At 35.8% G+C, this 16,127-nt stretch overlaps 2 protein-coding genes across 5 annotated transcripts; one reads left to right on the top strand and one right to left on the bottom strand.

Annotated features, from left to right (window-relative positions):
- Window positions 1–1,691: 1,691 nt before the first annotated feature.
- Window positions 1,692–3,662, bottom strand: LOC119085842 (aldo-keto reductase family 1 member B1-like). Its single transcript, XM_037196348.1, has 5 exons — window positions 3,413–3,662; window positions 2,696–2,838; window positions 2,151–2,634; window positions 1,870–2,078; window positions 1,692–1,807 (listed from the first exon to the last, which is right to left on the bottom strand). The coding sequence occupies exons 1-5, from the start codon at window positions 3,482–3,484 to the stop codon at window positions 1,765–1,767; spliced, it is 951 nt and encodes a 316-aa protein (XP_037052243.1). The 5' UTR covers window positions 3,485–3,662; the 3' UTR covers window positions 1,692–1,764.
- Window positions 3,663–5,723: 2,061 nt separating this feature from the next.
- Window positions 5,724–14,683, top strand: LOC119085825. Of its 4 annotated transcripts, none has more exons than XM_037196324.1 (7): window positions 5,724–5,866; window positions 9,501–9,960; window positions 10,316–10,761; window positions 10,824–11,493; window positions 11,579–11,680; window positions 12,267–12,359; window positions 14,128–14,683. In XM_037196324.1, exons 2-7 carry the CDS (start codon window positions 9,553–9,555, stop codon window positions 14,329–14,331), a joined length of 1,923 nt encoding a protein of 640 aa, XP_037052219.1. In that variant the 5' UTR covers window positions 5,724–5,866; window positions 9,501–9,552; the 3' UTR covers window positions 14,332–14,683. The 4 variants fall into 4 exon arrangements, with proteins under 4 accessions (XP_037052219.1, XP_037052220.1, XP_037052217.1 ...); XM_037196322.1 differs by having other exon boundaries at window positions 5,739–5,943; XM_037196323.1 differs by lacking the exon at window positions 5,724–5,866 and adding an exon at window positions 6,046–6,359.
- Window positions 14,684–16,127: the final 1,444 nt, after the last annotated feature.

The following is a 16,127-nucleotide window of genomic DNA, read 5'->3' as shown; positions in this document are numbered from 1 at the left end:
AGATGAGAGTTCACCAAGCTCGTTGTGTAACAATATCAGGGACTAAAATAAGGATTTCTGTGCAGGTGGGAAACTTTTCGAAGGGGCGCCTAAACACAAAATCTTGGGCGCCAAAGTAACAATTTTTTATCCAAAAATAATATCATGAATTCAGGACGTTGACGTAAATATATTTTACGATTTAAAGGGAATTATTCCCCTGACCGTAAGTCTAGGGTATTTCACCAAAAAATCATTTAAAATGTCAAAATTTAAAGTCTAGTCAAGTTGCCGATCATACCTGATAATAATCTGCAATTTTCTGGAATTTAATTTTTCGGTCATGTTAGGGGTGTATTTTTACCTGTGGAAAATGCGTCCACAATATGACCTAAAAATAAAATTCCAGAAAATTGCAGATAATTATCGGCTTACTGGACTAAAAGGTGTTTTTGGTAGAATATCAGCCCAAAAAATCACAATAGTGGTGAGTTTTTGGGTATGAGGGTGAGTTTTGTCTATAATTTATATATCTCAATAGATGTAACTGAAAAAATTCTCAAGTAACGTCTATAACATCTGTGATTTTTGCAGAATTTTTGGACCCCTACTTATAGGTAAAAATATTTATTCAAATATTCTTCGTTAAATTAGGGTGTGTTCCGCCATTTTAAAAAATCTGAGTAAATTACATAATCTAGGCATATTCCATGAAGACAAATCAAGTGACCAAAAACGGTAGTAGCACTTTTGTCTAGCATATGGAAAAAAATCACTGAATTTTTTCATCGTTAAATAGGGTCCAAAAAATCTGAAAAAATCTCGGATGTTAACCCTCCATATACAGACATTTTTTGAGAATTTCTACCGATTTTTACGTTAACACACCAGAGAGAAATAAATGAGAAACAAAATTCACATTTTTGTCAATAACTCCATTTTAGAGTTTCATACGCCACTCCACTGAAACTCTAGGCCAAGGTCTTTCGAATGATTTAGTTCCTTTAGTTCCTTTAGTGTCACTTTTTACATGCCAACCCTATTTTCTTTCCATTTTTTTTTAGTTTTTAGTAAAGTGAAAGCCACAAATGTGAAATACTTTGATTCTGTATCTGTATCTCCATCTAAATGATGATAAAAGATTAAAAAAAAAACTGATATCGACAATGCCATTATCATTTTCCAACTAGGTTCAATGCGCCGCAGGCAAAATTTGTATTAAAATTACATTCATTTGACTATTTCAAGTCAGATAATTATAATTTTTCTTGTGGGCAGATCTGGATTCGCAGGTGGGAATTAAAGAGCGCAGGTGGGAGAATTCCCACCTGCGATGTTCCTTAGTTTAGTCCCTGCAATATGGTGTAGATTTCAACCTAGTCTTTGTGAGGTGAGGATACAGGATATCGTACGGAACGGATTCTTGGTCAGAGTCTTTGTGAGATTTTTGTTGTCAAAAGCACGAAAAAAACGCCATTTATACTTTCTGCAGAAATTACTCATTTAATATCAAGTAACGTGCATACAGTGTTTCAATTACAAATCAAATTTTAAGAAAAAACTGCAACTAGTGCAGTCACAATTAAGATTTCGTCTAGACAGTTTTCAGTGTAAACATTCCGTTCAAATACCGTGCTTGTAGCACTTATTGTACCAAAATTGAGATTTCTTAAATCAAATGTTAATCCAATAATCGAACGTGAGTTGTAGACGCGTTGCCTGTTTCAATTTTATTTGCCTCGTAATAGAAGGTTCACAGCAAACATTAGATGAATGCTGATACACTTAGTACTCATCGTTGAAGGGATAATCTGGATGAGTGGTCGATCTGCGAAGCAAAGGTGTCTTAAAATCTGTAATTTACGTTTATACAAGCATGCTAGCACTTACGACGACATGGGACAAATTCTGCCATTGCAATCAAAACTGTCGATCAGAGCCATATCCTCATCGGATAGATCAAAATCAAAGACTTGAAAGTTGGATATGATTCGGTCCTTTGTGACTGACTTCGGAATAACGACATGTCCTCTTTGAATTTGATAGCGAATCAAAATTTGAGCCGACGTTTTGCTGTATTTGCTCGCAATGGACACGATCTGAATGTGAAATTTAAAGTACAAAAATTTCTGCATTGATTTCCTCACATCTTCAAGTCCTTATCCACATACCTTCGGATCGTCCAGCAAAACTGGATCATTGTTGGTGACCCATGGTCGATTTGGACTGCCCAGTGGACTGTATGCCGTGACGGCGATGCCTTTCGATTTGCAGAAATCACTGAGCTTCTTCTGAGTCAGATAAGGATGCGATTCGAATTGATTAACTGCCGGCTGTATACGACAATTTGCGAGCACTTTCTCAATTTGCCTCTTATTGAAATTTGATATTCCAATGCTTTTCACTAGGCCATCATCTACCGCCTTTTCCATTTCTTTCCACGTGTCCACGAAATCGACATCGGAAAACAAGATATTTTCCTTGTCATCCTTCGGGAACAATTCCCCATCCTCTTTGAAGGCATGTGGCCAATGAATCAAGTACAAATCAAGGTACGGTGTGCCCAAATTCTTGAGAGTTGTTTCCAGGGCACCTCTTACGAGATCAGGTCGATGGAAAGTGTTCCATAGTTTGCTCGTAATGAACATATCCTCTCTGTGTAAAATTTAAGGACGTTGTAGCACAGTTCCGAAGAAAGAAACAAGTTGGGACTCACCTTTTAACAACACCTTCCGCAATTTTAGCATTCAATCCTTGGCCCACTTCATGTTCATTCTGATACACATGAGCTCCATCGATACTACGATAGCCGGCATCGATAGCATCAGCGACGGCTTGTGCCACTTGACCAGGAGGAGACTACGAAATATTAAGATAACAAAAACCCTTGATTGATCTGTCACATACGGCTATTCATTATCGATAACGACAACAAAAAAAATGACAAGCTCTGGGTAATATGGTCCCTTATATAAAAAAATGTATGTTAAAACAATTGAAGTACAAGATTTGAAATCAACAGATTAAAAATACTTTGTTTGATAGTCTATCAATGATAGAAGTAATAGACCAGATAATATTGGTCATATGCCTGCCGTCTCTGGAGAGACTTAGCATACCCGGGTGTCGGACAAAGTAAAGTTATGAAATAAAGTGAAAACAAACGGGACAATCAATCTTTCAAAAATATCTGGAAGATCAAATGAATAGAGGTACTGCCATTAAATTGTCTCGTATTAGCAAAGTAAATTGAATCCGAGTTGAATCCAAGCCTTTTTTACGTTACGGTTATTGCAATTGGCAAAAGTCTACCTCTATGCGTATTAGTTGCGTTACGTGTCAAAACAGTAAGTCACTGGCAATGTTCAGAAACTATGTTAGTGATTAGCACGTAACAACGCAACATTCCATCGCATAAATATCTAACACTTACTCCCCAAGTTCCAAGGCCAAGAATTGGCATTTTATGGCCACAATTAAGCACAACACTCTGCAGTACAGACATGGTTGAAGACAAATTCACTGATTTTGAACAAAAAAAAATTGTTAAAATTGGGTGATCGTCACGGTTTTAGATTTAACAAATCAATTTTTATTCTATTCTGCTGAAGAAACCTCAGAATAATACTGTATTGTCAGCCGGTTTCCATATGTTGTCATGGATTTTCTCCTCTCTCTCTTTTCAATTTTCTCTCAACAAACGTCGACATTTCATTCAACATTCATGGCAGGTTATTTCTATAGGTACATGCAATACGAATATAGTGTTCACACGAGCATGTTAAGCGGTTGCTTCTATAATAGTACCAACATAATTAGCAACGTAATTTATCGGGGTTTACTTTTGGGAATTTCAATCCTGAAAATTGTGAAAATGCCCTTTGTTAACACGTTTCTACCATCTGGGAGTAGTTCTCAAAAGAAGCCTTTTCTACTCTTTGTTAAAACGATCTGGAGTCTTGTTATTTGTTTTTGCCTTGTAAACAAAACCGAATAAACAGAACCAAAATTAAAGAGTGTGAATTCACACGAGTTTAAATTTTATTGAAAACATACGTCATTTTTTACCGGGCATTTTATAAACCATACAACTAGAAGATTTTCAGTGAAACGAAACATAATTAAATCATCAATGAGATATTTATTAGACCGCGGTCTAGAAGTTCTTCTTCTAAATGCGTTTTTGTGGCCATCAACATACAAAATTACATTCCATTGAAATAAATCAATAAATCATTGCCAATATAAATATCATTGAGAAGCTCAGACAAACAGTCAAGGGATCTGACCCACCCAACAGGTGGGACCTAGTTTCTTGAATATTCTTACAAAAATCTGAAAATTCATAAAGTTAGGAATTCTTTTTTTTTTACATTTTCAGAATTTTTAAGAAATCAAAACTGAAAATTCAGAAACGTTTCTACTGTTTCTATTTGGATTTTTAAACAGTCAGGGGCAGTGAAATTTCAGCATGAATTTGCTTCAGCTGATCCGCATTGCCAATCAAAATTGTTCATACGTCTTTATCTTTATATGGATTTAAAAGTGTAAACAGTTTTTAATGTATGTGTGGATCAGCTGAAAAACAGCTGCAGCAAATTCATGCTGAAATTTCACTGCCTCTGACTGTATAAAAATCGCAATAATAAACCCTGTCATTTATAGAATCTGTTACTTCTTTTGGTGTTACTTCTTCGCATTTGTCATTGCTGCTGTAAACAGATTATTTTGCTGGAATCACTAATCTGTTGGTGTAATTGTTCAGCTATCGTTTCTCGTTGGTAGTCTACGTCCTTTTTTGGAACTTTTTATTTTACAATTGCAGCTTGACCCGAACGCGAGAGATGCAACAACACAAGGCAAAATACAATGTTCCCATCAATTACGTAAGTTTTGTAACTCATCGGGAAATGAGTTTTAACGCTCATATGTCAACGTAGTAACAACTAATTTCCCAGGGGGAAGTGAGTAAAGTATTATACATTTTTCAAGGTCTACATAAACCGTTCATACGTTACAATATGATAATTTTCAATTTCCATACAAATGGTAAATTAGTTTAGTTCCATAGTTTAGATTTTACGTCTTAGGATGTCTTTCTTTCACTAATAAAAGTATTGGCGAGACTATTCGGAAACCGGAAATCGGCGCAAAACTGAATTTTTGTCTTAAAATATTCTTCTGCTCGTATTGTTCATCTGATGTGTTCTCAGTCATTTCGAGCAATTCCAGATCGTAAGGCCTTTATCACAATAATATGGTGGAGCAATGTGCAACGATAAAGGTGAGATTTAATGTATTATGTACCGGAATCTGCTTCTTGAACGCTATAGAGCAATAAACCGATCCAATTCTTATTACCAACGACGAAGAAACCTACCTCAACACTATGTCTCAGAATTGCATAAGGTATTATGCCACTTAAGCGTTGGTAGGACGTTTTTAAGATTCAACAAAACCTAAATTCAGTGAAAATCGTAAAGCGCAACTCATAGAGAAAGAACCAAACTTTCACACCACGTGGGATGGTGAAACTCTCTCTCCATAGGATTCTGATCAATGCACGAAACTGCATTCGAAACTCGACTAATACCACCAGCAAAACACTATAAATCAACGACGAAATTTTCCTACCGACATGCATTTCCCCTTCTCGTAATTCACATTGAATATACGTTTTTTCCACCGAACATTATCTGTGTTAAGCATGCGACCACTTCATTGAAGCGATACCTATTTCACAATATATACTCTGTGTAACGAGACGATAGGAGTGAAGCGCTAAAATCATTGAACGAACGAAAACAATGTCAGAGCCAGTTTTGGAGAGGCATAAGGGTCTTATGGGTATTCGCAACAAAAATTCAGTTGTGTTCGGAAAGTTAAGGTAGAAAGATAAATAAAATGAAATTTTGTTCGTTGTGTGTTTTTCGGAACTGAAAAAGAATAACTCAACAATGTGAGGTATACATGAGGTAGATTATGAGGGGTATAATCAAAAAATTTTTTTTTGCTATTTGGTAACACATTTCACAAATTTAAATAATTCGTTTGTTGTGTCGTAAAAAGATATGAATCGAAATGACTTATAGTTGCAGATTATTTAAACAACTGGTAGCTCGCATAGATTATTATTATAACAAAAAATTGTTATAAAAACCGAACAGACAATTCGTTTTGCAAGTCTGAAATTGCGATACACTCGTTGATACAACTCGTTGTAATATAAAAAAGAAGAAACGAAATCGTCTATCAATGTTATCAGTTGAGTGACAACACAGTTCATACAGTTTGTAATTATTTTGAAAAATTTTATTGAGCACTTTACTGCTTATTGACACGAAGCGTATACATTCATATTTTTTACCTGCCGGACTAAGGTATGAAGATACAGACATGTTACTGTTGTACTTATAATATTTACATTAGGGAATTGTTATTAAACTAAATAACCTTCAGTTCCGAACCGATGAAATTTCATATTGCAGTGCTATGGACGTGTGTATCGAATACCTAGATCTCGATTTACTCATTCCGAATTTTAAAAAAAAAGTTTTTCAAAAATTGTCTTCATTTATTGTTGTTGAGCACTCGATTGGCAACAACAACAGTATAACGACAACTCACTTTCATAATAGTGTAACGAATGCAATTAAAAAGTAATTTTTTCTATTAATTACATAAAACGGCACATTTGAACTCATCGATGTTGGTTATGATAAATGTAGTCGGTCTATCCATGGTTTTCAGACCGAACCGAAGCTCGGAAGTGATTTCTCATTTTCTATAATAATTCGAATCCGCTTATCATTTTAATGGTAAAACGAATTCTGTGTTGTGTGGTGGGTAATAATTTTTATTTGTTACACGTATCGACTCGGCTAAAAATAGATTCGAAAATAACAAGAGTCACGATAGTTACCATTAAGGTAATCAATACAACAGCTACTCATATAGAAAAATGTATCAAATATGAATTGTTAATTAACAACAATAGACGATTCAAGATGTGTGAAACAATTGCAATACGATATAGAATACAGATATGAATCAAGAGGAAAACATTTTTGTAGGGCAGGTCGATTACAGCCAGAGGAAGTGAAATTTCAGCATGAATTTGCTTCAGCTGTTTTTCAGCTCACACATTAAATCAAAACTGTTTATACGGTTGAAACTGTTACACAGCTACACGCACACGCGGTAATAGTATATTACTTCCGAGGTTCCAAGTTGTGTATTTGATAAGTGAGGTGTTACAGCCCGACCCGAAGGGGAGGGCTGTATTCCCCACTTGTCAAATAACAACTTGGAACCTCGTAAGTACAACGCTTTACGTGATTAGGCAATGTAAATGAAAATGAAACATGCCGTAACACGTAAAACTTTATAACGATGTATAAAGACGTATAAACAGTTTAAACAGTTTTGAATGTTTGTGTGAATCAGCTGGAAAACAGCTGAAGCAAATTCATGTTGAAATTTCACTGCCTGTAACTGTACTACTAAGACTCATCTTCATTTCGAAAAAAATTAATTTCCAGGATCTTTTTAGTCTGTTGAATCTATAAACATTTAAATGCGCAAGTATTCTGCACGCAGTCGAGTCTCCCTCGATGGGAAAACAACTTTTGATTGAGCAAAAACTGCATCTCGAATCAGTGAATTCTTCGGTGATTAACATCGATTAATCGCTATTTTGCGTTGATTTGTTATAATTAGCAACTAATTAACGACGATTAACACAGTTCCCATCACTTGTTAATCACTTGATTAAACTCGGTTAATCATGTTATAGTCAGAGGAAGTGAACTTGCTTCAGCTGTTTCACACATCCAATCAAAACTGTTTATACTGTTGAAGCTGCTACACGCACACGCGTGGTAGTGGTAAAACCGTATAAATACGTGTAGACAGTTTTGAATCTTTGTGTGGATCAGCTGAAATTTCACTGTAATTAACTGTAATTATCTAAGTGAGGGAAATCACTTATTCTCCCTCTGAGTTCAGTTGATGGATACCAATGATGATGTTTTTTGATTGCATTACTTACTACACTACACCACCCAATCGTAAGTCTATCTTTTTGTACTAACCGCGTCAGGCGACAGTCCACGATGTAAAGTTCCAAATCAGAATATTGAGTCCGATTGATAGAGTCCGGTCTAAAATTCGTCAATGAACAAAATGAGTTCATTGTTTGATGTCATTGCCTTTTTAAACTGTGTATAGAAACACAACAGACGATTATAACGTAAAAAGGTCAAAGGTTATCTGACGAATTTTAATGTCAACTCCAATTTTAATCGACGATCTTTATCTTTGTATTAGTTTAGTGTGATGAATTTCCAATCACTTTACTGATCGAACAATATTCAAGACTTCGAGTTTTTGAAGTTTTGAAAATTTGACGTGAGTAATTTTCAGCTCAAATCAAACGACCGAATCTACTACTTCTTCTGAACACAACGTTAGGAAGAATTTATCGCTGTTGTCGAAGCTCTTCTAAGCAGATAAAATGATCGTCGGCAAAAAGCTATAGAAGTCTCGTGGCTAAAGGGGAAAATCTTGGTGATCGGTCAGTAAAAATGAATTTAATCTTTGAAAAAAAAGCTGCGCCCGTCGGAAGCAGATTTAAAAAAGAATGGAAAATTGACATCTACTCTGGACCTTATCTAGATTCGAGTGTGGAGTATCAGTAATAATACAGCTAAGCCTCAGAAAACAATAGACATTCTCTGAAAATCAACAGCAAAATTTTGCTAACCAGATCCCACATCGAAGCACATCGACTCAAATTGCTACAAAACAAAAATTTAGCGTAATACACCCTAGGCTCACTCAAAGTCTAACTACATTCAGAGCTTAAATTTGAAAGTTTAGCGGACCGGGACCATGTTTTTCAAAACTTTTGTCGGTGGTACAAACATTTTCCATTTAATATTCTCTTTCTTATCGCAATTCTATGCTTCAGACTACATTTTAATGTTGTGAGTTATTTTCAAAATTAACGAGCTGCTGATCATTATCGAATTAATGCGATAAAAACTAGAGAAGTAACACCTAACCTACGCAGAAGTATATACCGCTATCGATTGTATGCATACACCGAATTGATTTTATTTTTCCTTTAGAACTAATTTTTCCGTTTTAATTAAACGACGAATATGTGGCATGGCATGATGGCATCCTATGTGAGGCTATTTGCATTTTAATGGAATTATAAACGGACTTTTAGTCAGGCATATCTTTCTCGCAAATAATTACGTAATTAATCAGAAGTGAAATGAAACAATTTTTTCCTACATAAAAACACTGTATTGCACTGCAGAAGCGGTTGACCTATTTTCGTAGTAAATAGATGTCAAGGACGAATGGGGGTTGTTTGTGAATATGATTAGCATTATGCAGTCCTACCACAATCTTTGTATTTAGACCATAAAAATTGTCTATACAAACTGCTATTACACTCCATAAAATATAACATAAGATTCTAATGTGGTTTGCATTTCTTTCACTTACAGTTCAATCAACCAAAAATTCCATTTCGAATTGCAATAAAACAAACCCAAAATTATGTCGTTGAAACCATCAACCCCAGATCGACGTCATCAATTTCCACATGACCATCTACCACCATCACGTATACCCCAACCATCTCCACAATTATTGCGACGCTCGCTCTCACTGCGTCTGCGCAACACAACCCTCAACATATTAGATAATAATCCTACACAGTTAAAATCACCCACAAAGTCACCATTAATCCAAAGACAACGATCGAATTGTACGAAAAATCAATTGCACAGTTCAAAATCGCTAACAAATATTGGTAATATGGCCGAAGAAGCTGCCTATTTAAATGGTAAAGTGGATGCCAACGATGGTGGTCCGTGTGCGGAAACAAAGCATAGTCCAACGAGTGTAACAGTATGTTGTAAACAGGCATCGAAAAATTGTTTGGCCAAAAGTCAACATGGAATGGTTAGTATTGTGTGGTTCTTGCAACTAAGTGCTGTTAATTGTTTGGTGTTGAAATTTAAAACTATTGATTGAGGTGTGCGCCACTATTTGCGGTTTTAGCTTTAAAGAATTTCATTCGGAAAGTCCTCATTTATATGGCAAATTATGTCATCGAGGCTCCCTATGGATTTGATGTTATATAACAACATATGTGGCCAGTACACTGTATAGGAATACAATTACCGTCGTACAAATCAATTATGTACACGTATGTTGTTGGTTGTATTACTAAACTGTTCACGTATGGAATATCTGTGGCCCAGTTTAGCCTCTGTATCTTGGTTAGTAAATTACTTAAAAACTTCACTTTTTTCAGTCATTGAACCTGAACCGCCACAGTGACAATGGCTCAATTCAACGAACACAAAACCGAAGTGCTCAGACACCCCAAAGTCCACACACACCAGCTGGTCTACCACCAAATTTTAAGCAAAAATTAACTCCACAAACTCCACCCCAAACACCCGAATCGCCACTGAATGGTTATATGGACGACGACTTGGATTCGGTTTACAGTTATACTTCAATGGCATCGGGACGATCGGCAATATCAACGTGTGAACATCCATACGTGGCACGGAATGGTACAACATTCAGTGGACGTAAAATGAAGTATGTCGTTCATTGCTCGAGCTATGCGGGTCAGACGGGGGACGATTACTTAACGCCCACACAGAGAGCACAGAAACACATTAGAAGATTGAAGATTTTGCTGTCTCAAGCGCGCATGGACTTGGAGCAAAGAGATAGTGAAATTTTGAGGTTTGTAATTACCGTCTGTGAAACGGCGACCACGTGAGAATTTACCATTTTCCCTTCAACAGACTAACGAAGGAGGTAGTGGAATTACGGCTCTTCAAAGCGTCGCTCAGTTCGCCAGAAGAACGATCCAATTCAAGTGATGCAATTACAGTACGAGAAATCAACGATCCAAAAACATCAACAGACGTTTCGCCTATCGTAGTTGACACGGATATGGTCGACGAAGTATCCAAGTGTAGTCCACGGCATGTATCGTATCACACAAGCATCAATCCAGCCCAACATTATTTGGAAAAAATTAGCAATTCCGAAATGCAAAGTTCGTTCGCCGATTCAGGCCATTTCGAAGATATAACGGTATCGTCGATCAATTCGAAAGATTCGTTCGTACAAACCAGAGATGTGGCTTGCGGTGACGACACCGACGATCTCGTCAAAATGTATGAACAGAAAATTGAAGAATTGATTAAATGCCAAAATGAAGAGAAACAAGAAACTCGGGACAGTCAGAGCAGAGTTGAGGGATTGTTGGTTAAGTTGGCTGAATGCAATGAACGGTACGCTGATCTGGTGCCCGATTACGAGCAGGCAAAAGAGCGAATTCGTGAGTTGGAGAAACAATTGGAGGAACTGCAAAAGAAGTTGCAAGAACAAGAAGACAAGCAAAATAAAATGTACTTGCACATGTACACCAAAGGACAGGAATCCGAACGTATCAGTCATGCTGATAAGGTACATATATGACGAAATCCAATTCAACGAATCGATTGTAGCCTGCGAACAAAATCATTAATAAAATCCTATTGTCCAACAACAGGTCCTAGAATTGGCCAGTCAATCGGGTGCTGCTGGTCGAGTGTCCGTTCCTGAGCTAATACATCAGTTGCAAGTTACACAAAATGAATTGGAGAATATCAGGGTGAGTACATTGCCATTTGCGTCATATACAGTTAAAGGGCTTTTATGGGAGCGGGCGTGGTGTTTGTTCGGGATTGAAATCTTCTATTGAATGTTTGACATTTCATGTGTGGCCGTTGAGTTCATCTAACAAATGTACATATAAGCTTCACTCTCAGTGTTTATCAATCAGTTTGTTGAATGCTCACCATCAACGCTTCTCAAATGATAAAGAAACGAATGAATTGAACATATTGCTCTTGAGGGTTGAGTCTCTGTCGCATCAACCGATTCATTACATTTTTCATCATTGATCTAGTCATTAAAAAAGATGACCACAGAAGCTTAAAGTTTGCGGCAGGCTTGCAAGATCCTTAAAGTTTAAATTTCCTTTCTGTAACTAACAAGGTCGAGCCTCAAGTAAATTGACTAAAAAACAAGCGAGTAATTAACAAAGTGAAGATACTTTAACTGTATTCGGTATTTGGTGAAAGGCCAGCTGGTGAGAGACCGAGTACACTAAATACGACTTACATTCGTGCTAATCAAATATATTTTTGAATTTTGAAGATTAAAAAAAATATTTTTAATTCGAACCCATATTCTAGGAGGAAACAAATTATCTACAAGAAAACGGAAACTCTCAAGTTCTTTTGAGTGCAAAAGAAGCCATTTCATTATGGCTGTTGGGAGCTAGAAAGGTCTGTATAAATTAGCGAAATCACGGACAATGTAGCTGACGTTCCTTCGTTTTTTTTATTTTTGTTGCATTTCGAGGGGCGGATAAGTGTGACGAAGTATTTGCTGAAGAAAGAGTGTCCTTTTTAGTGATTTTTAGAACGGTATAAAATTACTGCTTTATACTGCTCTGCCCTCGCAAAGAGTCCCACCTTCATTTCTGAGCTGTTACTGTGATGCGACTCTTCGTTTCTCTGACTTATTTCGTATGTTATTTGAAATCAGAGAAACCAAGAAACCAGAAACCTCGAAATTAGGAGTAGATTTAAAAAGGATTAGATTTCAAAATGGTAATGTCTCTAACTAAAATCAATTGATGCACTTCCAAACTTCTTCTTTGAATGAGTTTCTTCCTTGTTGTTGTTGTTATCGATAACAGATGAATAGCCGTAAGTTGGAAGTTTTAAAATGAATATGTGAATTTGTGGCTGATCCATATTTTTGATCACATAGAAGCTAAACAAAGGTTTTGGTGGCATAAAGTACTAAAGATAGGATACTCAGGATATCTTAGTAATGTAAAACTTTTCGACAATCACAAAAAGTCAAAATACTTAGAGTCCAGTTGAGTCTTTGAACATAAGAATGGCTAGCAAATTTAATTCTACGTTTATCTGCCCCTCGCTGCACTAAAATAGAGTAACGTAGTTCGTGTTGGATGTTGTACCTAACACAATTGTAGACCTGCATTCAACGTTTTTTTAAAATTATTATCTCGTTAATAATACACAAAGTGCTCAAAATTTTAACGCTAAAAAACATTTTTTTGGACTTTGATGGAACTATATTTCAACTATCTGATATCGATCATCAACATCCATAAACAACGTTCATATTAAGTCTGACCAAATAACAAAAAATGTGTCAAGAATCTGTAAAACGGCGAACTTAATTTATGGATGATCCTTAATGTACCCATTTACCCATTCAATTTTCTTAATTTTTGCAGTGTTAAGTTGAAAAATTTGGTTTTTCGAAATTTTGATCACAATTTATGAACCAAATCACTTGAGTAAAAATTGTATTGGCTTATGACTTCAGATTAGGTTTTACCTTGACCCGAAGCAACGCACTTCAAGCATTAGTGATACTCATGTTTCGGCCGGTGAAAATTCGTGTTAACTAAGTATTAAAAGTTAAGCGATAGAATTTTCATAACACAGTAGTTACTGGGGGTTTTACGCACACGACTCACATCTAGTACGCAAAACAACCCCATTTACTACATTGTTATGAAAATAGCTATTTACTTATGGGATTTGGTCACAGTACTGCTCGTAGCATGAAGACTAAATTGACCAGTGACAAATTTGGAGGCTTTGGTGATAAGAGGCTGCTTATGATTGTGTGCAGTGTATGTTTGAACTCATACAAACTGGATCAGCCTCCGAATATTTTCTATGTTCATGCTAGAAGCAGAGCTGTGGATTTGATCCATGAATGGTGTTAAAAATGTCGAAAGGTCGAAAAACCAAATTAGCTCAAATTTTTGCGCTCCACCGAACCCTAAATTTTTGCAACTTAATTATAATCGCAGACGGAGTATATCAACTTTCGTTCAATTTTTTTTTTTAAGTTTATTTTGTTTGTTTTGTCCACTTGCACATAAACTACTGCATTAACTTTTGCTTTTTATCGTAAATCATTGGCGCTTATTTTCGTTAATTAAAAGAAAATTCAGCTCATTTTTATTGACTATACTAAATTCTCGCTGTTTACCATTTCTAACAGACCATGTACCGACGACTGATCGAAGCACAACAAACTAAGAGTAAAGTGGATCCAGAAGTGACGTTACAGTTTCTGAAAAGCGCAATTTACTACTTTTTAACCGATAAAGAAAATACCCAAGGTCATTTGAATGCGATCGAAAGTATTTTGGGTTTTTCGGAACTGGAAAAATTGAATATTGATCGAGCTAGAGCGGCTAAGTAGAGAACGTGAATTGTGAATTGTAGGTAAACAGAGAAAAATGTTTAAACTTTGCATTAGATTCAATATTTAGTGCGTCAGCTTAATGATCTAATTGGATGTCTAATTTTAATTTATTCAAATTGTTTTTAGGTGTTTTCTTTCGTAATTTATAAGAAAAAAATAATTTTTGATGGGAAAAAAATGAAGAAATTTGTATTACGTGTCTAAAAATGTGTGTTGTGTACACTAAAACCGTTATTTTTATTAACAAAATGTTTATTTCCTTTAAAGGAATATCAATTTCTAACATTTTAAGTTTGTTAATTCATTTGCCAAGCAATAACACGCATTAAAGTGTACCAAAATTTGAAGAGATTTTGTTTGGAATTTTCGAAATTAAATCCGATTCGGATGTGAACATGTATGCAAAGGACCAATTATGTCTTTGCAAAAAGGACAATGATCTCAGATCTCCAGAGAGATGCTAATTTGACGACTGGTTCGTTTCGACGGATAGAGGGAATATGTCGAATGATTTTGAAATTGGTTGAGCGAAAATGTATTGAATTCTCTCTCAAAAACCCAACTGTCATTCGACATATTCCCTCTATCCGTTGAAACGACCCAGTCGTCATATTAGCAACTCTCTGCAGATCTCATATTGTAAGAAAGTTAAATCGAAAGTTTTTGTTCGAAATTTCGAACTGAGTCTAAATCGAGTTCTTATTGTGCAACTCCGTCCGCTGTTACTGAAATCATTTGACGACTTGAATAAGGGAAAAAAATAGAAAATTTTGAAAAGAAGGTTGAGAACGTTTGCCTCCTTAGCATCCATCGGTTCACATCCGCCACACCGTACACTTGCTTATTTTGATAATCCAAAATAATCATATTGTTTTTGAAAGTGAAACTGCCAGCAATCTTGCTACATACACACTGTGAGTATGTACTACAAGACATGAAAATGGTTTTCCTAGACGTACAATCGTGTTAATTTAAGGATCGTTCATTAAGGTAAAAACAAAACTATTGATTCTTAGATTGTAAGAGTGATGTGAGACTAATATACTTACCCACACGTCGCGTCGCTGTGATATTCTTCAAAATTTTCAATTCTTTTTCAAGTTTTCTTAAATTTCTTTGTTCGATTCTTAGAGTAATTATACCTAGAGAGGAAATGACGAACAGAATTTCGTAAAATTTGTGGTCCCGACATGAAATACGTATCAAAATTTTCAACGCCTACATGTGTTAGTGAAAAGCTCTACGTAAAATTGTACGAAATGTGAATCTTATACAAACTGATGTCGGGACCACATTTTATCGTACGAAATACCTCTCTAGGTATAATTGCTCTAAGGTTCGATTGCTTTTGTTTTCTTGGACGAATCGTAATTTTAGGTGTCGCTAGTAGAAGAAACGAGAAGTTTTGTATACAACAACGCATTTGCAAACGTATTTAGGAGAAGGTCGAATGAGAAATAGATGAAGTTTGGGAAGTACAACGTTGCTGTGTACTGAATTACAGGGAAGGTATGACTAAAACGTTTTATTCTGTACAGCACATTAAAATGAACACGATTCTCTACTGTTATATAACCAACCATTCTGATGATTGTTTCCAATTATTTTATCGATGATCGTGTCACGATTGTACTGTACAGATTTTGATCTCGTAATCCTAACAATCCAGAGTTCTGTTTGGGTTAGGAGTAACCATAATTTATCTCCCTAATATATCGTCTTCAAGATACGATACTTTCACACGTAACCTCACTTAGGCTTCGTTAAATGTTTCGTTCATTCATTCAATTGCA

Source organism: Bradysia coprophila, chromosome IV, assembly GCF_014529535.1.
Source record: "Bradysia coprophila strain Holo2 chromosome IV, BU_Bcop_v1, whole genome shotgun sequence".
In the NCBI taxonomy this organism is placed as follows: domain Eukaryota; kingdom Metazoa; phylum Arthropoda; class Insecta; order Diptera; family Sciaridae; genus Bradysia; species Bradysia coprophila.
The sequence above is the reverse complement of the archived record's forward strand: the minus strand, read 5'-3'. Positions and strand labels throughout refer to the sequence as shown.

Coding starts and splice junctions, on each gene's coding strand:
- LOC119085842 (XM_037196348.1), bottom strand. CDS start 3,484: ATGTCTGTACTGCAGAGTGTTGTGCTTAATTGTGGCCATAAAATGCCA. Junction 2,635..2,695: donor GCGGAAGGTGTTGTTAAAAG/GTGAGTCCCAAC, acceptor AATTTTACACAG/AGAGGATATGTTCATTACGA. Junction 2,079..2,150: donor TTTTGCTGGACGATCCGAAG/GTATGTGGATAA, acceptor TTTCACATTCAG/ATCGTGTCCATTGCGAGCAA.
- LOC119085825 (XM_037196324.1), top strand. CDS start 9,553: ATGTCGTTGAAACCATCAACCCCAGATCGACGTCATCAATTTCCACAT. Junction 10,762..10,823: donor AGAGATAGTGAAATTTTGAG/GTTTGTAATTAC, acceptor TCCCTTCAACAG/ACTAACGAAGGAGGTAGTGG. Junction 12,360..14,127: donor GGCTGTTGGGAGCTAGAAAG/GTCTGTATAAAT, acceptor CATTTCTAACAG/ACCATGTACCGACGACTGAT.